The sequence below is a fragment of the Bos mutus genome, chromosome 1 (genome assembly GCF_027580195.1).
Source record: "Bos mutus isolate GX-2022 chromosome 1, NWIPB_WYAK_1.1, whole genome shotgun sequence".
NCBI lineage: Eukaryota > Metazoa > Chordata > Mammalia > Artiodactyla > Bovidae > Bos > Bos mutus.
The window spans coordinates 153586587-153609753 of NC_091617.1; the positions used below are offsets into that span (position 1 = coordinate 153586587).

General features: G+C 44.0%; 1 protein-coding gene across 3 annotated transcripts in view; it reads left to right on the forward strand.

The window, feature by feature from the left end:
- RUNX1 (RUNX family transcription factor 1) overlaps window positions 1-23167 on the forward strand; it is a 273843-nt gene that overhangs the window by 157631 nt on the left and 93045 nt on the right. For 2 of the 3 annotated variants that reach the window (XM_070377713.1, XM_005905714.2), the window contains exons 3-4: window positions 11095-11133; window positions 16994-17247. In XM_070377713.1, the coding sequence (XP_070233814.1) occupies window positions 11095-11133; window positions 16994-17247 (293 nt within the window). The remainder of the gene's footprint in view (window positions 1-11094; window positions 11134-16993; window positions 17248-23167) is intronic. The other variant, XM_070377710.1, reaches the window with a different exon arrangement.

Below are 23167 nucleotides of genomic sequence, written 5' to 3' on the forward strand. Positions count from 1 at the left end.
ACAAAAAAACAAAACTACCAATTCTGCAAAACTGTATGACAAAAAAGTCTTGGAGTTTATGTATTTAATCACTTCTAATAAGTTTTGGATGATCTCTGTAGATTGCTTTCATTGAACATAGAAGTACAAATTGGCAATTAGCTAACAGATAATAGCTATTTTTCAGCTGTAATTTCATTAAAGATTATTTTATTCTTCCACTCTACCTTTTAAGAAGAGGTGAACTCTCTAGAATTAGCACCATTATTATTTTAAAAAAGATAGCAAAATTTGTTTCATTTTTGTGAGCAGGTTTAAATTATAGCATTTTTCAGGCTTCCCAGGTAGCTCAGTGGTAAAGAATCTGCCTGTCAATGCAGGGAACCCAAGGGGCGCAAAAGTCTTGGGTTCAATCCCTGGTTGAGACGATCCCCTGGAATAGGAAATGGCAACCCACTCCAGGAATCTTGCCTGGGAAATCCCATGGACAGAGGAGCCTGGTGGGCTACGGTCCATGGAGTCACAAAGAGTTGGACATGACTGAGCGTGCGTGCATAGCATTTTTCTAAGGAAGTCCAAGACAATCCTATCCTTAAGTTTAAATCTGACTTGACCGTTGTTTGATTGAGAAATAGACAATATGTTTCCTAAAAAATCTTCCCCAAAATTGTTTTCTTTAATTAAAACAAATTTTTAATTGACATACAGTTGCTGTACAATATGTATGTTACAGGTGTACAATCCAGTTATTTACAGTTTTTAAAAGGTTATATTCCATTTATAGTTATTATAAAATACTGACTGTGTTCCATGTGTCATACAATATGTCCTTATCAGTTGTTAACAGAATTGTTATTATCTTACTTCAATCATTGGAGCATTATCCATAGAAATGTGATTATTACTAGAACATCGATTACATAATATTATTTAATAGTATTACCGTAATCTAAAAAATGTAAACATTACAATGCAGATCTTAAGATTTTTATGAAACTTAGAAAATGTAGTTTCGTAGAATGATTGCTTTCATTGTTGCTGATTCTTTTAGGTCTTTTTTATTGCGTACTACAACATGAAATTTTCAAGTTTTTTTGTGTCATATAATTCCATGACCTCACAGCAAGTAGGATAATGATAGTTTTTTAATCCCTTATTCTATTCAAAATTCTGTTTTTCAAATCTGAAGGATTAATACAAAAAGATTCATTTTGAGTTCCTGGAAAAACAGTCTAAAATCAACATTTGGCAATTTAGAATTTAATTGATCAATAAAATGAATCTATCACAGCTATCTCAGCAATTCCTTCACTCTTTTTATAAAGAATATTATTTATTTTTAATTATAAAATGATACTTCATTGGGAAAACATAATTAAAAACAACTTAATACACCTGGAATTAATAGAATAAATCAACTATGAAGTGAAAGTGAAGTGAAAGTCTCTCAGTCGTGTCCGACTCTTTGCGACACTCTTTGGACTGTACAGTCCATGGAATTCTTCAGAATACGGGGTAGCCTTTCCCTTCTCCAGGGGATCTTCCCAACCCAGGGATCAAATTGCAGGCAATTCTTTACCAACTGAGCTATCAGGGAAGCCTCAAAAATCAACTATACTTCAATTTAAAAAAAAAAAAAAAACTTTATAAAGAAGGAAAAAAATTCTTAAACTTAGAAAAAAAAAACTTTTGTATTGGGGTATAGTTGATTAACAAACAATGCTGTGATAGTTTCAGGTGACCAGTGAAGGGACTCAGCCATACATATACGCGTATCCTTTCTCCCCCAACTCCCCTCCCATCCAGACTGGCACACAGCATTAGGCAGAATTTCCCGTACTAAACAGTAGGTCCTTGTTGGTTATCCATTTTAAATATCACTGCTTACTCTCGATTCTTAGGTAGATTTCCATGTTCAGGATAGATTGGGAGTCAGCACCCACGGTTTATTTCAGGCCTTTACATTCTCTTCTTAGAAAGTTCTGCTATATTTGGAGAAATTTCTCTGCAGTCTACATGGGATAACAGATAGAAAAATTTTTATTTCAATTGGAAAAAAGCTCCAATTTGATGCACAGTTGTAATAATAATGATGAGGAACTTTGTAGTTATTTATTCTAAACGAATTAAAGTATGTTATATATGCATATTATGTTTTATAGAGTGAAACCTCACTAGTTGGGTTGACATAGAGAAACAGAATTAGTAAAAAGGATGAATTTTAATATTTTTAAATAATTGTGGTAATAAATTATAGGTAATATTTACGAGTAAATATCTACTTCTCTCTAATCTCATGCTGCATTGCTTTCAGTTCAGTTCAGTTCAGTTCAGTCGCTCTTTGCGACCCCATGAATCGCAGCACGCCAGGCCTCCCTGTCCATCACGAACTCCCAGAGTTCACTCAGACTCACATCCATCGAGTCAGCGATGCCATCCAGCCATCTCATCCTCTGTTGTCCCCTTCTCCTCCTGCCCCCAATCCCTCCCAGCATCAGAGTCTTTTCCAATGAGTCAACTCTTCGCATGAGGTGGCCAAAGTACTGCAGTTTCAGCTATAGCATCATTCCTTCCAAAGAAATCCCAGGGCTGATCTCCTTCAGAATGGACTGGTTGGATCTCCTTGCAGTCCAAGGGACTCTCAAGAGTCTTCTCCAACACCACAGTTGAAAAGCATCAATTCTTCAGCGCTCAGCTTTCTTCACAGTCCAACTCTCACATCCATACATGACCGCTGGAAAAGCCATAGCCTTGACTAGATGGACCTTTGTTGGCAAAGTAATGTCTCTGCTTTTGAATATGCTATCTAGGTTGGTCATAACTTTGCTTCCAAGGAGTAAGCGTCTTTTAATTTATCCAATTCTTTGAGACCCCCATCGACTGTAGCCTACCAGGCTCCTCTGTCCATGGGATTCTCCAGGCAAGAGTCCTGGGTTGCCATGCCCTCTTCCAGGGGATCTTCCCAAACCAGGGATTGAATTCTAGTCTCTTGTGTCTCCTGAATTGGCAGGAGGGTTCTTTACTGCTAGTGCCTCTCTGATCTCAGCCCTATGTAAAATATAGTACAGAACAGCAATGTATTTCTGTTATTTTCCAGAAAATGCAGAATCTCAAAGTTATTTGTGTGTGTATTTAAATCACAGCTTCTCAGGCCTGCTTGCATGAATAGAAAAGACATATGTGCAGTTGGAGGAACCCTATGTAAACTGGTAACATTCTTAAAATGTCTTGTCTTGAGTTGATCCTATGTTTTCCTTTTTCTTTTCTTTCCCCTCCCCACTCAACATCCAAGTTCACTCCAGCCATATGCTGACCTCATTCAGTATCAGACCAGGTCAATTCCTCACAGTTCCAAGTGGCACTTAAATACAAAACTGGAAAAGCTTGTCCACGGCTCTCATTTTTCAGAGGAGGAAACTGAGGCCAGCACAAAGGGACTAATCAAACAGACCTACAGTTAACCCCCAACCCTCCTCCCTGTGTCGAGCAGTTCAAGAACCAAACTGACTCACCTAGCTATTTTTAAACATAGATGATGCAGAAGGAAAAGAGTCAGACCTTCCCTTGTCATATCTGCCCCAGTGAGAGAGTAAAGATAAATTATAAACACAAAGAATAAAATAAAGTGCTTGCTTTGGGGAGGAGAGTTCCCTGTTGAAGGAACCCTAGGAAATGATAACTGAAATTCCTAAATATTCATTCAGACCTTCTCATTTATTTTTCTTTCCTCAACTTGGGAAACTTGTGCTTTGTTTCTTTTTAGTTTCTTTGGGGGTTCTTTTTTTTGTTTTTATTTTACTTTTATTGGAGTATAGTTGATTTATAATGTGTTAGTTTCAGGTATACAGAAAACTGAATCAGGTATTTTTTAAAAATCCACTCTTTTTTTAGATTCTTTTCCAGTATAGGTCATTACAGAGTATTGAGTAGAGTTTCCTGTGCGATACAACAAGTTATTTAATATTTAGTAATGTGTATATATCAATCCCAATCTCCAATTTATTTCTTCCCCTACCCCTTCCCCTAGTAACCATAAATTTGTAGAAAATTTGTATTTTGTTTCTAATTCATAGTGGCAGAAATGGTTTTAAATATATTAATTAAAATGTCTAAAGCAGACTCTAGAAGCAATGTATTTTTTAATAGAAGCTACTTCTGTGATCTGCTAGAAAACTTGGCTGCTGTAACATTTCCCAGTTAGGGGACTCGAAGCCATAGAAAAGTGTGTACACTCAAGTGTGTTTCTCAAGAGCAGTGGACTTTGAGAAGCTCCTAGACACTTGGGTACTTTCCATAGTGCTTGGATGGGGGAAATCACTCCGAAAACTAATTTTATATGTCACAACTGGTTTCTCAGCCTTTCATTAAAAGAGCCAAAGAAAATGATAGTGAAGGACAGGGAAGCCTGGTGTGCAGCAGTCCGCAGGGTCAACAAAGAATGGAACACGACTGAGCGACTGAATAGCAAGAGCAAAGAGAGTGTGGGAGACTGAGGTCCCGTCCAACCCGCAACACCACGGGGTGGAAACCAGGGGTGCTGGCTCTTAAGAGATGCTTAGACCTTCAAAGATTCCAACAGCCCCCAAGGAACCAAAGCAACGAGGCAAGACCTGTATTTTCTGTTACAAACCTGGCTCCATATTTCTTCTTTGTTGTTGCTTCTGAGAACTAGAAGAAAAACATAACTGAGGCCAGGAACTTACTCACCACTGATGGGAACTCATTATTTAAACTGGAAGATGGCTTCCAAATTGATATCTTGGGTGGTTTTGTTTTGTTTTAAAATCTATATGCAGTATTTCAAAATAAACCTGTTTATTTGCTGTTGTTCAGTCACAAAGTCATGTCTAACTCTTTGCGACCCCACGGACTGTAGCACGCCAAGCTTCCCTGTCCTCCACTATCTCCCAGAGTTTGCTCAAACTCATGTCCATTGAGTTGGTGATGCCATCTAACCATCTCATTCTTTTCTGCTCCCTTCTCCTTTTGCCTTCAATCTTTCCCAGCATCAGGGTCTTTTCCAATGAGTCAGCTCTTCCCATCATGTGGCCAAAACATTGGAGCTTCAGCGTCAGTCCTTCCAATGAATATTCAGGGTTGATTTCCTTTAGGATTGACTGGTTTGATCTCCTTGCAGTCCAAGGGACTCTCAAGAGTCTTCTCCAGCACTACATTTTGAAAGCATTGATTCTTCAGCACTCAGCCACTATTTGAGAATATCCCTCAATCACTTTGCAGTTCTGTTTTGAAGTCATGGGCTGGTAAACATAAAACCTCTTGTTCTAATACATGTTGCCTGTACGAATTTCATAGAATACAAGGGTGTTGGAAAAGAAAGGGTCAAGAGATTCTTTAGTAGTATTCTTTCAGAGTCGAAGAAGCCAAAGCATATTGTATAGGCTGTGCCATCAGTGGCTGCTAAACTTTAAGTGGAAACAAGCAATGCGTGTGAGGTAGACCTGTAGCTCATCCATGGCTGTGAAAATGCATTAGTGGCGATGACAGCGGCCCTTAACCTTCGCAGCTTAGTAGTTTTCACCGTGTATATGTGTGTCCTTATGATACAGCCAATCAAGTGATGCTGTAATAAAATCCTGAACTTCACTTCAGGACAGCTCAGAGGGAAAATATGAGTCCAAAAAGATGCATTACTTAATGGCCTTTGCTAATAGCAGGTTATAAACAGGGCTCGCTTGAGCACAAGCTGAATAGCAGCAAAACTGCTCTTCAGAGGGAATTGTGTTTTGAGTGGTCACCCTTGAACTGCACAGTCTAACACAGTAGCCACTAGCCTTGTGACATTTGAGGGCTTTAAACACAGCTAGACTGGACTGAGATACACTGTGAATGCAAAATACATAGAGGAATTTGAAAACTTACTAAAAGAAAAATAATGTAAAATATGAATGACATTAATATTGATTACATGTTGAAATTGTTTGGGCTATACTAAGTTAAATTTATTATTAAAATTAATTTCACCCATTTCTCTTTACTTTCTTCATGTGGTTATTAGAACATGTTACATTACATATATGGCTCATATTACATTTCTAGTGGACAGTGCTGCTCTAGAATAAGAGAGATGCCCACAGAGTGTAAAGGCAAATTGTCAAGAGCTAGTAAAGAAGTTTGAGTGACAACGACATCATGATGTGAATCTTGCAAGGTGGTTGAATTGGCTGGCTATGACTGACAATCTAGGGGCAAACTGGCCAATAACTGCATCTCAGTTTCTTCATCTGTAAAATGAAGCGAATAGTGGTGGATTGTTTACTGCTAGAAAGCTAAATGGAATAATGCACGTAAAGACTTTAGTGTGAGGTTTGATGCCCTGACCAAAGGGAGCTTCAATAATTATGATTGCCTTGGGCAACTCCAGCTGCTGTAACAAAATACTGTCGACTGGGCGGCTTACATGACAGAAAATTATTTCTTACAGTTCTGGCAGCTGGAGGTCCGTGATCAGAATGCCAGCATGGTTGGATTCTGGTGAGAACTTTCTTCCTGGCTTGTATTAATACTTGGATGCCTTCTTGCTGTGTGCTTATATGACAGGGAGAGGGAGAGAGAAAGGCTCCAGTCTCTGCTTACAAGGGCATTAAGTCCATCGTGAGCACCCCACCCACATGACCTCGTTTAAACCCGATGACCTCCTAAAGGCCTCACCTGTTAAGACCATCACATTAGGGTTTAGGGCTTCAACATATGAGTTTGGAGGCAGGGTGGACACAGACATTCAGTCCATCACATTCATTTCAAAAGTCCAATCCGAGAGAGATTTCATGTCGATTTGCAATTTGTTTACAAACACCTTTTCGACACTGCAGTCTAGTGGGTGCTGGGCACCGTTTTTGCTGGATACTGAGCAGCTGGCCTTGCCAGCTCTGAGTGGGGTCCTTGAACCAGGAGCAGCGGCATCACAGAGAGCCTGCTGGGAATACAGGACCTCAGTCACCACCCCACCCCCAAACCTATTGAATCAGGATCTGCACTTGACCTGGTCCCCAGAGGCTTGGGGTGCACATTGCTTACACAGGGCTGTCTAGGATTTGAAGAGAAGGGAATCTCCCTGGCAAAGTGTTCAGACCCTAGTGGTTATGTGTTTGTGTGGGGCTGAGGATGAAATCAGAAGAGAATGAGACAGTTACAGGGTTGGCTTGACGGAGGCCAATACAAGACACCCTTGTCCTCCCGTGATCCAGAACCAACTGTGAGGCAAGCAAACAAGCGGAGCAGACAGAGGTCAAACTATCAGCCTTATCACAGACAGGACTTTTGGAGAACAGGGACTTAGGTATGTGGCTTCCTGCCCCTGAACCCCAGAAACAGAGACTCATAAGGACGCAGGCGGTGTCTCCCCAAAACAATAAGAGGAGGGGAAGGCGTGCTTGGTGTGCTACTTTCCTATTGCGGCCAAACTAGCAAATTATCACCAACTTTGCAGCTTGTACAACACTGGTTCCTCCTGTTTATTCTACCAGCATCTTGTCCTGTCCATTCCAAGCTGATTGCTGATGTCCACCTCCAACCCATCATCATTGGTCCTGACTGCTCCTAATGGCACGTGGGCGGGAAATGAGGGAAGATCCCTCCCTCTCCCTCACTTCAGTCCCTCCTTTTGTGTCCCCATTTTTTTCACCTAAATGCTCATGAGTCTTGCTTGGCAAGGTTATAGCTCATCTGCTCCTTCTTTACTCTGTCTAATTCACCTATCCACCTCTGATAGATTTATTCTCCTAAAATACGTCTCCATTGTGTTATTTCCCAGATTTCCAGGCTCTGAGAGAACCCGCTGCCTTCACACTGAAGTTCAGGTTGCTTTAGCTTGTGTAAGCTGCCTCTGACCTGTCTGTGTTTGTGTCTGCCAGCACTGTCACCTACGAACTGCCACACCCCAACCTGATCCCCAACTTACGCCCCAACTATTCTGTGAGTCTGTGTCATAACTTCATCCGTGCCTCTCTCATGCTCATCCTTCTGCTTGGAAAGGCTTCTCTCCCAACCCCCCAGGCACCCCCAAGCTTTACTGACCACCTGGTGAAAATCTACATGACCTCCAAGAGTCAAATCAATATCATCTCTAACCAAGAATCAGGTCTTTTCAAAGCCCACCAGCTGGTGTCAATCCCTGTGCGTCCTTCCTTCAGCTTCCTGGACTTTACACACGTGTTCATCAGCTGCTTGATACTCCACAGCTTCCACTTCTTGGCCAAAGAGACCTTGACCCGCTCTCAAACTTTGTAGATGGCCGGAAATAACCTCGGAATATGAATCCTAAATACTTGGTGATTCTGCTCAGCAAAGAATTTCAGGGCTATTTTCTGATAGAGACCTTGAGACAAGGGAGGATAAAAGTCAAAGATGAGATCAGAGTTTAATCATTCAGAAGGCTAAAAAGGACACTGATAAAAATACATAGTTGTGGTCAAAAAGAAACATAGCTCATCACGTATGTAGACCCAGATGTGGGGATGAGAATGTGCGCGTGTCCACAGAGATCAAGAGCGAAGTAACTTTAGGCAGATTTCCTAAACTCTCCAAGTGTAAGGTTTCTAGTCTGTAAAATGGGAATGGGAATGGTGGTGTTGCAAGGAATAAATCGGGCAAGGTAAGCTTTTTGGCCGTGGCCTGGCATACAGCAGCCATGGCGAGACTGAAAGCGAACACTGGCCAAAGTCAGCTCTCACTGTTGTGAATACCCAGGACCTGTCTTCTCTTACAGTTCAGGTTCTAGCATCATTAACAACTCCTTGGGCAAATAATTTCAAATTCCTACAGGTGTGACTTCAGGTATAGACACTCGCCTCCTCTCTCTCCCCTCTTACCCCCCAACTTAATGATGCATGCTGTCTCCTTGAAGCTACTGACACAGGACAAACAAACAAAGCTCTCAACAGACCACTGCACACCTTTCAAAATCCTCTCACTTCTGCCAATCAAAAAAATCTTCTGCCAAAAAAAAATCTTGGCTCTTCTCTCAGAATCACTGAAATATTAGGTGTGTAGACAAAACACTTGCCTTTCCACTCTACTTCTCCTATTTCTCAGTCTCAGACATGGAAAGGCTTCTCAGGGTCTCAGGAGAGAATTTCCAGGGTGGTTAATTCTGTTAAGTCTCTTTAGCATAAACTCAGCTGTCTGCTCAATCTTACTGCTGTGAATTTCCCCTGACCCCCATGCCTATTAAAACTAAATTTGCTAACTTCAGGGTGTATTTGTTATTTTCTGCCTTAGCATTCACTATTAGTGCAAATAACACTTTCTCTGCTCTGTTTTTAAAAAAATTTATGGAGTCATTTTATGTACTTGTAAAACACAATTCTGTGTGTATGTGTCTTTAAGAAGGCTCTTTTGAGAATTTTTTTGTTGTTTAGTTGCTAAGTCATGTCCAACTCTTTGCAACCCTATGGACCTAGCTGTCAGGCCCTTCTGTCCACAGGATTTCCCAGGCAAGACTACTTTAGTGGGTTACAATTTCCTTCTCCAGGGGATCTTCCTAACCCAGGGATCGAACCCACGTCTCCTGCATTGGCAGGTGGATTCTTTAACACTGAGCCACCAGGGAAGCCTCCTTTGAGACTATACATACTTAATTCCTTTCATTTTTCAGCACAGGGCAGTCCTTCAGAACCCCTTATTATTTAAGTTGCCCTTTTTGCTTAGCAAAACCATAAAACTAAGGAGCTGAAAATCTTGTTCTCCTGCCTATTTAAACAGCATCTGGAAATCTGAAATAATTACCTCCTTTCTTAAAGGTTTTATTTAAGCAATATTATACTAATATTGTGCAGTGGAGTTGAAAGCTCTAGGTCTGCAGTATTTGAAATGTTCAGATCTTAAGGCTTTGAAAAAATGCTGTTTCCTCCATGTTAATCATTCAGTTCTGACCATTATCCATAACAAGGCTGATGAAATCATTTCAAATTCAGAACATTATTCATAGATATTCAAGGGAAAGAGAAATAGCTTCATATGGCTTTACTTAATGGATTTACCTGTGACTTTACCTGTAACTGTACATGCAGGAGTATATAGTAAGTGATCCATATGTGGAAATTATCATGACAATTATTTTAACAATTTATATCATCTGTCACTTTAAGAATGAAAGCTTTCAGTATAAGCAATCTGCCCTCCTAGCAAAGGGAAAGAAAGGAAATCAAGTGGGAAGAAAATATTTCTAAAATATCTCATCATTGGAAGTAAATAATTATAATGTTTGTCTATTAGTTTCTTTTAGAAGATATGTTCCAAATTGTTGTTTTTATCACTTTGAAAACTATTCATATTTTTACTTTTTTGCATTTAGCTTCTAGTATGTCCCAGATTTTTTAATGTTTTTGTATTAAGTTAGGGTTTGGGAGCTTTTGTTGTTGTTTGTTTTTCCTTACCTATCAACAATTATTTTTTTTACTTTAATTTTTATTCTACATTGGTGTATAGTTGATTTACAATGTTGTGTTAGTTTCAGGTGTACAGCAAAGTGATTCAGTTACACATTCGCATATATCCATTCTTTTTCAGATTCTTTTCCCATATTGGTTATTACAGAATATTGACTAGAGTTCCATACACTATACAGTAGGTCCCTATTGATTATCTATTTTGTATCTTATAGTGTGTATATGTTAATCCCAAACTCCTAATTTATACCCCCCACCTTTCCCCTTTGGGTTTGGTTTTCACTTTGAATTGTGATCCATCCCTCCATTATCCAAATGTATTTTTAACATTCATGAAATAAATCACATTTGCATCCCATACAGAGCTTAAAAGAGGTGATTCTATGAATGATAAAGACCTTAGTATTAGCTAGCGATGGGAGACACTGGTAGAAGGCACATAAAAACCACATGCACATGTAACAGTTCATTTTTTATATGATGATTTACTGTTTTAAGTTATTTTTGACCCAAAGCTGGACAATATGCTACAAAAATCTCCAGTGCTAAAAAGTGTGAGAGGCAACAAGCTCCCCAGAAAATGAGAGAGGGGATTTAGTTTCCACACTGGCATTGGTTCCATTACAATTAATCAACTTCAGTAAATTTGGTGTTTGCTGTCAATATATTCACACAATTATTTTTATTTTCCTATTTTCTACTCTTTCAGAATGTGTTCACGGAATGAATCCATCTAGAGACGTTCACGGTATGTTAGATTCCAAATTATATTCTTTATATGCATATTCATATACGCATATATATGACATTTTATCCATGTATCTCTATTAACCCAAATAATCAAGACATTTTTTTTTGCTGATTCAAAAATATTTAAAAGCTGTTTTCCATATTGTAAATGTCAAACATATAAAACATTCCAATGAAATCTTAAATGATACCCTTGGTTCTACAGCATTTACCACAGGTGCATTGTGCTGTTATTAAATGACTCTATATGACTCTCTCTAAAAAAAAAAAAAAAAAAAGCTTGGCTTCTATGTGTTATAACTTTATTACTTTTGCTATAGCAGTGCTAATGTAAAATTTATATGAGCAAAATGCTTACTAAGCATCCCTAACTTTTAAAAAGATTAATTTAAATTCTTTCTCAGTTTGTTACTTGTGAGTTGTAAATTGATTTACAAAGTTAGTGAAATAGTCATATTTCAGCCACAGAATCCCATGGAAACATTCACACAGAGGAAGGATGTAGTGAAAAAACGAAGGAATCTGGTCCCCCAAAGTAATTATATTTCAAAAGTGAAATCATCTCAAATCTACTGGGAGAAAGGGATGTTTAATTATTTAAATTCCAATGTTGAAAACCCGGACAATCTGTATTATACATACATTTACATGTATGTTAGTCTCCATCAAAATTGTTCTCATTTCCTGTGCCATTAGTACCAACTAATGTGATCCACCTCTAGAAAAATACATTCTCTGCTTTTTATTTTCATTAAAATGGTCACTGAAAACAGAAATAATTATTTTAGAAATGTTACATTTTTAGGAATGTAATTTTAGAAATATATTACAGAGGGGATTCTAAGAGAATGGTTGAGATTCTTATTTTTGAGAGCGTTTTGAAAGAGTAAAAAATGTGTAATATTTAAATGTTTTCTGAGACTCCCATCATTATTTACCTAAAGTTGTAGAAAAAAACATGTCAACAAGCTGTTTTCCAGTGAAATTGTTTTATTTTCCCCTTCCAGCTAAGCAAATACTGATTTTTCAATTCACTGTGAAAACTCACGTTTCATTCAATCAACTAGGAGCCTTTTGGAAAATTCCCCCATGCAGCAAATTTGGAAGAAGCTGTCACACAGCATCCATCCGCCCAACATATTGCTTCGTTGTAATTTTTGCACTGTATTATGACAAAAGCAAATATTAGTATTATTCCAGGGGAACACTACGAGTGTATACAGAAATGTTTCCTTTTCTGTTAGAGAAGCAAGGGAAGGGAAATTCTATATCGCCGCTTAAATGAGCGCTCCTGGTGGAAAAAGAGTACATTCAACTCCATACTCTATCTGTACAAAGCCCTTTAGATTAAGGGGTTCGGGATACCCCCTTAGTTGAGTCCCAGGCTGCCAGCTTTCCATTCATTTTAGTTCCTCGATAAGGAGGGGCGGTGTGTTTTATTGCTGGGTTTCAAGCCTGCACCCCGTTAGCGCAGTTACAGCCTGCGCAAGGTCCTGAGAACCCCAAACGCCCGGCGGCCCCACTCAAATAAAATCAGCAGCAGCTTTCCTTCCTGCTACTGTCCTTGTCGGAGTTCGAACTCGGGATTTACTGGTTGAGATTCTGAGCTAAACAGCGTCTGAACCGGGTGCATCTATCGCTAATCCTCTTCTCTTACTAAGGAAACCTGATTGCCACCTGGAAGACCGCGTTGCGTGGGGCGCCCGCGGCCCCTCGCAGGGTTGAGGGTTTCAGGCAAACGGTTGCAGCCCCAGAGGAGCTTTCTCTGAGCTTTCCGAGCAGGCGGCTAATCCCCCACCCCTCGACCGCTACATCCTTGAAGGCAAAGCCCATTTTTGCCTCCACCACACTCTTTAGTCCCCCCAGACCCGGTCCTAGGGGGTCTATGGGGATGCACTCGATCGGCTCCTGAGGAAATACACTCGAGCCCAAGCAGAAAGATTTCACTCGGCCCGAACTCGCCTCTAGAGCGGGCAGCGTCGAGCTGGGGCGCAGAAGAGAGACTGTGTGGCCCCGGGGCTCCGGCGCAAACGGTGTGTGTGTGTGGCGGGGCGGGGGTGGGGGGGATTGTCTGGGGACTGCTCGGTATGTGGGATCGCTCGGCCCGGGTGGAGAGAAGACGGTTAGGGGAGGGGGTCTTTACACCTGCAATGTCTGAAATGAGGCTTCTTCACAAATCACTTTTAAAGAAAAGTACAAGGGCGTTTTCTGAGACTCCCCTCAACTCCCAGACCCATTAAACAAAATACAGCTGAATACTGGAAGTTCCGGAATGTCCCAGGTTTTTTGGAGCGAGAGGAGCGAGGGGATGGGCGCACCAGGCGAGATGCGGGGCCGGAAGGAGGGGGCCTGGCCGCAGGGCGCCCGGGTCGCCCGCAGCCCCTACGGCTTGGGACCAGCAGATGGTGGGACGGCCAAGGGATTTCGGGAAAAAAAGACCCCGATACGCTCGGGTCGGGACAGCCGGGACCTCTGCCCGAAGGTTCCCCTGCCGCCCTCCCGGCCGTTGGGATAGCGGGGCGGGGGCGGAACCGGGCCGCGCAGGCAGGATCCGGCTGCCGTTTCTCCTTTCGCTTACCCCAGCTGAAGTTCCTACCGGAGACCCAAAGGCCTCCAGAAGGACTGAGCAACAGCCGCGCCGTCGGGGGCGTTCCCCCGGCGCGCGGGCCGGCCGCCGGGCGCCTGCTGCCCCCTGGCGCCCGCGCCGAGCCGCCCGGCCTCTCCGGGCCTGGGGCGAGGGAAGCGGCCGCGGCGCCCAGAAAGGCCTCCGCGGGCTGGCCCGCCACGGCCCCCGCCTCTGGCAGGCCCCTTGGCGCTGGAGCCCTGGGGAAGCCGGAGCGGCGGCGGCGGCAGTGCTCCGGCACCCCCAAATCGCGCGTCGGCAGGGGGAACCAAGGCGGGGGGTGGGAAGGGAGAGTCCCCCACCAGGGGGCGGGGGCGGGGGTGGGCGAAGGACCCCCGCCCAGGGCGAAGTCGACGTGGAGGGCTCCGTGCCAGGCGACGGGGGTAGTGGATGAGCGCCCTCCCCGCGAGGGAGGGACCCTGTGGGCTCCGCGTGGAGTGTGTGTGCCCGCGGCCGGGCGGTGGCGCGGAGGAGGGGGGGTGACCCGGGGCCCCTCTAAGCTCCGCGAAAATGCCCGCGGCGCCGCTGGGACGGGAGCGGGGGGCATGTTCCTGCCCGCGCGCAGAGCCGGGGTGGCTTCAGTTCCCGGGGCGGCTGGCGCGCGCGCGCGCGCGGGCGGGGAACGGAGCCCGGGGGCCGTTTCCGGGGAGCCGGAGGTGGGTGCGGGGCACGAACGACCTGGGCCCCGCGGGGGAACCCCGCCCGGAGGCTTTCCACTTTCTTTCCAGTCGCTTGTTCTTTGGGGGGGTCTTTTCTGAACTACGGAACTCCTTCGCTGGCCGCTAAGCTCAACTCCACCTGAGCGAGGCGCGCCGCGTCAAGACGCAGCGAAAAACACCAAGAAAACAAACCCAGAGAGAAAACTCAACACACAAAAGGCAGGTCGTGGAGACCGACCACCGTCTGGCCTCAGTAAATGAATCAGCGCCACTTCGCCGCGGCTGCCAACCGGCGCCAAGCGGCTCCCCGGGCTGGGCCCTCAGCCCTTCCCGGCCCCCTCGCGGCCGAATCCCATCCACGTCGGGAAAGCGGAGGCCTTGGGGCCGCCCAGACCCCAGGTCTCGGGAGCCTAGCGGCGGCCGCTTCATCTATCTCCATGGCTCGCGGGACGCTTCCCTCCGACAGATCTCTGAGACCGGACCATTCGGGGCTCAGCGCGCGGCCTCAGTCCCTCCAGGCCGACCGGCCTTCTGCTCCACCTCCTGGGTCTCCGAACCACGGCAGCCCCCCGCGGCGGGCGGGCGGACTACCGGTCGCGCAAGCCCGCGGGTGTGCAAAGCCGCCGCCGTCCGCACCGGGATGGCGGTCTCAAGCGAGCGTGGGAGAGTGTGAGTGCGGGTCTGTGGATGCGAGGAGCGCGGCGTGGCCACCGCACTGGCGGTGGACTCTCCACCCCGGCCGCGTACAGTAGCGCGCGGCGGCGGCGGGGGCGCGCGGGCCAATTCCAGGAGCCCGCGGCACCGAGCCGCGCCCTGCCTGATACCGGAAAGGCCTGTGATTGGCCGGCAGCCGCCCCTATGCAAACGAGCTGAGGGAATGGAATTCCTCGGGCCGGGCTTACAGTAAAAGCACGTTCATTTCCAGGCACTCTCATTCATAGAGCCAGCGGGCGCAGGCGGGACGAGCGCCCCGCGGCCGGACCCAGCCAGGGCACCACGCTGCCCGGCCCTGAGCCGGCAGGCACCTCTTGTTGGGGATACTGGGGACGCCACAGGAAAGTCAATCTTTGCCGTTTTTTCTAGAACCGCGTTGGAACTTCGATTTTGATTTTTGTGTGTGGGGTTTTTTGTTGTTGTTTTTGCGTTTTCCTACTTTTGAATGAACTGGTTTCTTGGCTGGATGGTTCCATTTCTTTGCTGGGTGTGAACTTTTCTCCGGTTGTGTCCTTTGACAACAGCGGGAGAAAGTGCGCCGGGCTTCGTGGCGAGTGGTGAAGTGGCGCGTGTGCGTGGCAGGGTGTGCGTGCTTGTGTAACTCGAGCCGCCCCGTCTGTTGAGATCTGCGCTGCGGAGCGTTTCTCGCCAGGGCCCGCTCCACCTGCTGCGGTTCCGCGGTGAGTGTGGGTAAATTGGCGCGTCCGGGCAGTTCACCCGGCCGGCGCTGGGGCGACGTTGAAGGAAGCTCGTCTCGCTACTGCCCAAGTCGGGGCTGACTCACCGGAGTCGATGTAGACGGCGGCTGGCTTCCGAAGAGTGCGTGCCTGCGTGCGTCTGACTCTGCTGCAGCTCACCTCCCACCAAACCACAGGATCAGCCACAAACTTAACCAACATCCCCAAACCCGAGTTCTCAGATGTGGAGAGCTGAACCCTGAGTGTCATCGACTTGGATTTTTTTTTTTTTTTTTAAGATCAGCTTTTTCTTTGATAAAGCTTGAATTTTCTGAACTGAGCATTTTGCCAGAATGTATTGAAAACATGACAAGTCCTTCTCGCCCAGCCCTTCTTCAACTACTGAAGCTGATTCTCAAAGCTACTTAGAGAAGAAGAAGAAAAAAAACCCTGCAGCGAACATTAATGGGTTTCTGTTGTGTTTAAATTCTCTACAGATTGTATTGTAAATATTTTATAAAGTAGAGCATATGTATATGTTTATATATATGTGCACATACATTAGAAGCAGGACCTTTTGGAAGTCTCAGCTCTCGCTTTTGAGGACCGAAGCCAGTTTTGCATGAATAAAAAGTGGCGCCGTATTTGAAAACACTCGTATATTTTCTGTTGTGTTTGGACTTTAGACAAAACTCACCTGGGGGGGGAAAAAAAAAGAAGAACTGACAGGCAATTAACTACTGGAACTTCCAAATCCTGTATTTGCTGGTCCTTCTGCTCTCCGCATAAACAGTTTAGGAAGTGTATGGGGATTTTTACCTCCGGGTACTTCTGTAACAGCCAAAGACTGAAACTTCAAACTCTCAAAGCAAGACTCAGAAGATAGGGTCCCTTGGCACTTGACTTTGGATTCTGGTCGCCCACTTTTTAAAGCACTAAGTGGTCGGTGCCCAGGTCTGAGCTGAGGCCGATCGTCAGAACTAGAACTTTTTCCGCCTACCTGGACTGTTCGTAACTTAGTCTCCCCCCTCTCCCCCAGCCACCTTGCAGCAATAAAGGCCCCTGAACTTGTATGTTGGTCTCCCGGGAGCTGCTTGCTGAAGATCCGCACCCCTGTCGCCGTCTGGTAGGAGCTGTTTGCAGGGTCCTAACTCAATCGGCTTGTTGTGATGCGTATCCCCGTAGATGCCAGCACGAGCCGCCGCTTCACGCCGCCTTCCACCGCGCTGAGCCCGGGCAAGATGAGCGAGGCGCTGCCGCTGGGCGCCCCGGACGCCGGCGCCGCCCTAGCCGGCAAGCTGAGGAGCGGCGACCGCAGCATGGTGGACGTGCTGGCCGACCACCCGGGCGAGCTGGTGCGCACCGACAGCCCCAACTTCCTCTGCTCCGTGCTGCCCACGCACTGGCGCTGCAACAAGACCCTGCCCATCGCTTTCAAGGTAACTCGGGCCGGAGCGGGTGGCGGGAGGACAGGCAGAGGCCAGTCGATCGCCGGGGCGATCAGGGAAGGGCCGTGGCCAGGCAGGCGGGGCTGGGTTCTAGAAAGGGGCCGGCGCGGAGGCCCGTGGTCCACCCCTCTGCGCTCCGCACTCGGGGGATGCTGCGTTGCCGTGGCGACCCTCGGTGGGGCCGGGGGTGGGGCCGATGGTGGAGGGGTCCCGCTTCAGTAGGCCGCCGAGGCCTCCGGGGGACGGTTGAAAAAATTAAGGGTGCCCTCCCCCAAAGACGTCCACGGAGGGCCGGCGGGACCTCCTCCCCGGGCAGCGGTCCTTCGCTTTGATCCAAAGTAGGAAAAGTACCCGGCCGGAACCCAGCCCTTCTGAGGAAAGCATCAGGAAATAAAATTGAGATACTTTGATATACCTTTGGATCCAGGAAAAGAAACTTGACAAGGAAAACTCTCAGGGCTTTTCCCCTCATCCACCCCCTCTTTAACAGCACTGTAGGAATTAGCAAGTTCAAAGTCCACGGCGGACTCTGTTAAATTTGCAAAAGTTTTCGGAGGAGTGTTTTTTCTGTTGTTTTGTTTTGAGCTTCTAGCCTATTCCTGACAGAAGCCGCAAGTAGCGAATCCTGTTTCTTTTCCGGGAACCCTCTTGAATGTTATCGCCGGCTCACCTAGCTTGAAGCCCCGGGTCAGCGAAAGGAGGCATAGCGGGCTGCCGTGAGCCTGGGGGTCTCATCCGCCTGCTTTGCTGTTTGAGGGGAGGGGGACGGTGACGTGGACCAGGAAACTTCAGCCTTTTAGTTTCAGAGGTCCGCGTTCAATTTTCACCCCTCATCTTGCGCTAGCTTTCAGCTGTCTTGAAAAACCTTGGCCTTCAAAGGGGCTATATAAACAACCCCGGGCGTTTTTAAACAACCGTCCCACCACCCCTGGCAGCAAACAGAAGACGTTTCATTTCGGCGGTAGGGATTCAGTTCTTCTGTCTTGGGTGGGTTGAAGAAGGGGCAGCTTTTTAAATACAATCAGTGCTGTCATTTCCTGTTCTTTTAAAGGGGCTAAGATAGGCAAGGGGTGGGGGTGGAAGCTATAAAGATCATCTACTCTTTTTATTCTTAAAAAAATAAAATAAAATCTGGCTACATAATTGTCCTCTTTAAGGGGAGATTAAAGTTTTTTATGGTTCCAAGCCTGGGATGGATTTCTAGCTAGTTACAATGAATAAATGTTCACTTTTTAAAACACAAGTTAACTATCGGAGTTCTTTATTTTTACGCTTTAGACACCTTCCATACTTAGATTATGGTTTTTAAAACAAACAAAAAGTGCAGTTGGCTGCCTGTATAGAGTTGCCTCAATTTTCTGAAAGAAGGAGTTTTTGAGGAGGATAGAAAGGACGATGAGTCTGAGCAGCTGCTGGACTCTTTCCTGTCTCTTCCTCCACCTCTACAGATTTGGGTTGGGAGCTCATTTCAATTTTAAATCACTCTAATCCCTGTATATAAAAGGACTCAGCCGGCAGACCTCCTCGGCTCTGACGGGGATGGGCCCCGGGTCACTTGCAGATAAGTGCAGAGGGGAGGAGACAGGCTGATAATCAACCCGAGGGTCCTTTAAACCAGGTGCTACAGACACACCACGGGAGTGTGGGTTCTCAGAGATCTGTGGCTTCCTTTGGGCGAAGTCATAGTCTCCTCGGCTAGGGAACCCACACCCCAAATACTAACTGATTAAGAATCTGAAGGAGTTAGGGCCAGGTCATTTCTCAAGCCACCCCATGAAAGTATTTCCTTCTAAAAAGAATGGAAAAAAGGGGGGGAAAAATCACGTAAATTGCTTTCCTGAGCCGTCAGGGAATTCCCTTTAGCAGAAATCTTAATAACCCTAGAGGTTTCCTTTTTAAAATGACTTCTGACAATTCACTGTTTTAAAAAGATCTGTTTTACTGAGTGATCATTTCTAGGTTCAAGATCAAGGTATAAACCTCTTGAAAAAGTTAAAGTGGATCTTGACAACTTTGGGGGCAAAGGAAAGGACAGTAGAGGAATCAGGCCGCTTGGTGAACAATCTGTCGCCACTCCAGTCCCCAGGAAGAGGGGCCTCTTTCTAAAGGAGACCTGCTCACCGCCTAACGGAAGAAGCAGACAAAACTGCCAGTGAGGGAACAAGCACAAAGATTAGGAATAAAGCAAGCTAAACTTTTGTGTCCCTGACTCCACTCTGTACTCATCTTGCACTACTTACCTCCCAAGCACTTGCTATAGAAATTAGTACTTTAGAATTTGGATTTTATGTAAGCCCCAGACAACCTCTTTAAGAAGGTAAGCACTAAAGAATTACTACGATCCCCCATACTAAGGAGGAGAAAATGTAAAACCATGATAAAGTCTGATGGTATTGATGAGAAGGAGCACTGAAATGATTCTTTAGGCATCTTCTGAATATGTGTAAATCCTCTTCTTTAATCTTTGAAACTAAAGGGAGATTTTAAGGTGTGAGTTTTCCTTAAAATAGATGAAAACCATCCTAATTGCTTATCCTGGGCCCTAAAATATCCCCCACGCCCCCGTGTCTCTGGTGAAATTGCCTTTATTTTTTAGCTTAGAAGAGATCCCTATTTTACTACAGAGAAAAGTCTTAAATTTGCTACCTGTTACTCATTAATTACCGAAGCAGTCAAAAAAAGCTGTTCGGATGACTTAGGATGTGTTTTTTAAGACTGTAATATTAAAGTTTATTTAGGCCCTGGTACACCAGAGTCCGAAGGCATAAACATGCCTTCAGCAAGTTGAGAGGCCTTGGACGCTGATAGTAATATTCTTTTCATAAGAAAGAAAGAAGTAACGTTTCTGTTGGTGAGATCATGGTCTCCTAGCTATGCAGTAAATGTCATCTCAGCTGAATGCTAAGTTCCACCCCTCAACTTTCTTTAAAACACTGGAAATTTAAGGGATTTGAAATAAATGAATTGTGACTATAATTTCAGCCTAACTAGAGTTGGTTTAAAATGCCAGTTTCAGCCGTGAACAGGCTGACCAAGAGCAGTGTGGGGAGGTTCTGTAATATAGAAGAGGCTTGATATTTTGCCCAACTTCCTGATACTTTAAAAACAGAGAAGTTAAAAAAAAAAAAAAAAAGAGAGAGATATCCTTTGGCCAGCAAGTCTCTTCTTGTCTGTTTGGTCTGTGTTAAAATGTAAACGTTTGTGTTTCCTTACCTATTGTTTATAGCTTTTCATTCCAGTTGTTTCTTTTATTCTGTTTGAAGTTAGATTAAAAAAAAAATTCTCTGCATATTGCCTATCAGTGATAAAATCTATATCAAATTAACAGAAATGTTAGTTTTTAAGTTAAAAATATTTTTCTAGTCTAAGAATGCTTGCTAACAATTAGATGATATTCTTTATTAGTGTAGTTTTCCTGGATTTAATTCTTTCCCTCCTCCTCACCAAGAAAAATCTATAAAAGGCCACGTAAATGATCTTTGAGCCCTGAAATATCTTTGACTCCTGCTTCAGTTTGAAAAAGGGGAAAAGAAGATAAACTCCTAATTTCTTTAGTCTTAAATTCCAGCATCAACAACTTTTTCTTGTTTAGCCACCATGATTATTTTACTCTGTATTTTTGTTTGGTGACTGCCTCATGAATTTGCCACATTACTGATGAGGATAGTTTGGAAAGATGAGTGAGGCACAGACATGGAGCACTATGAGAGGGGCCAGTGGGAGGAAGATGATTTAGAATACATTTTGGTAGTTATAAAACAAGATTGATTTATTTTAAGCTCTTTAACCAACAATGAGTTATTCAGTTTGAAAACCATGCAGTTGATCCGGTCCCTGTATACTTACTTACTGAATGTGGAATTAAAACAGAGACGCCAGGTCATCACAGGGAGATGGGGATGAGGAAGTAAAAATATGTTTTCAAGGAGGACATTTCAACATTGTGCGCTAATTTTACAGAGGGAAGTGAAAACAGTTGGGGGGGGGAAACAGACTGGGGGTGGATTTTTAAGAGACTGAAAAGAGCAGAATAAAGCAAGTCTACTTCACGGCAATAGAAAAAATGGTAACAAGAACTACATAACTGATCAAGGAGATTTATTTCAATAATGGTTTTGAAACAAAAGGGAATTGTCATATTACTGCTCTTAATTTAACAGCAACAAACGTACTTATAATGGGCTCTAACTACCTAATTAGAGGGTGCTTGGGGAAGAAATAGCTGTGCTTTTAAATTTCCTTTATAGAAAACATGTCCAACATTTGGATGGAAAGGACTGGAAAGAAAGATAAGAGTGCAAGTTGGATAAAATAGGTGAGGTACATGCCTGCCTATTGCTATAAGAATTGAGTCTCCTGGTACAGTCCTGGGGTCAGAAAGATGCCTACCTCTTATAGTGAGTTGGTTCAATTTCCCCGTCATAGTCCTTAGAATCCAACAGCTGAAGCGCCTTAGGAAATAAAAGGAATAAACGGTCAACTGGATGACATGAGAAAGGGTGATGACTAAGCAGGCAATGAAGATGAGAATTTAGAGAAACATGGCTTTTCTGTCATAGAAGGGGGCCTATGGCAGCCTTATATGCAGACAGAAAAAGAGGACTGAAATATAGGTGTTACCCCTGCAAAAATTATGTATCAAATATTAGGTAAAAATGGGGAAGTGGAAAACCAGAGGAGGAATAACCACTGTGGAATGCTTTACTAACACAACTCAAAAATAAAACCCTATACCCACTAGCAATCACTCCTGATTACTCTCTCCCTCAGCCCCCGACAACCCGTCATCTAGTTTCTATGTCTGTGGATGTGCATATTTTAGATTATTCATATAAATGCAATCGTACAATACGTGAACCTCTTGTGAATGGCTTCTTTCTCTTAGTGTACTGTTTCAAAGGTTCATCTATGTGGTAGCATGTATCAGAACTTTATTCCCTTTTGTGATGAGATAATATCAATTGTATGGATCTATCACAGTTTTAAAGTCCATTATCAGTTTATGGACATTGGGTTATGGAATACTTTATCTTTGTAATAAATTTATTGTAATAAGTTTAAAAAATATAAAATGAAATAACCCCCCCTATCGATTATAAAATTGGAATGATGAGCACACATTTCACTAGTCACTGAGAAAATACCAATCAGGGGTATTGCAAGTGATAGGAGATCGTGATCACGAGTAGAACTGATTTTGATTTGAAATTCTACGACCACTTTAGAAAACACAAACAATGGAATTTAGAAGGATCAAATGTCCATTTCCCAAGAAATGGATATTCCTACATGAAGCATCGTTGGCCATGCGTTTTGCCTTAAAATTCCTGTTTTTTTAAAAAATTACCTAAGTGTCAAAATATTTATTTACTAATTTACTTTACTAGTCCTGATAGGAAATCCATTTCCATTCAGGTACATTGAAGGAATTCTTCTTCAACATCATCTGGGTTTGGAAAAAAATCTCAGTTATCTATCAGGTCCATGTTAAGACATCTCTGGGACTCACAGAATAAAAATGTGTTGAAATTTTGCTCCTGAAATCAGAGCAGCACATCAAAGTGAGCACCCCTCTTCTCTGAGGTCTATTGATTTTGTAATTAGTATTATGTTTCTGATGTTTTTCTCTTGCATACTGCAATTCAATGCTAATGAAAAGCAAAATCATAGAATCAAGTAGGGACAATAAGGATGAACTAATTGTGAAGGGAGAGTGTAAGTCATTTACGAATATTCAGCAATTCAGTGGAAGCAATCAGATTTAATTTTAGCAGAAGTTTAAACACCTCAAAGGCAAAATCAACCCTCTTAGGCCTATTGGTAGAGGTCTGGACAAATGAAAAATGGGTTAGGCTATAAACTTACAAAAAAACAAGACATTGTGTTTCTCAAATATGGAGAATTAAGAAGC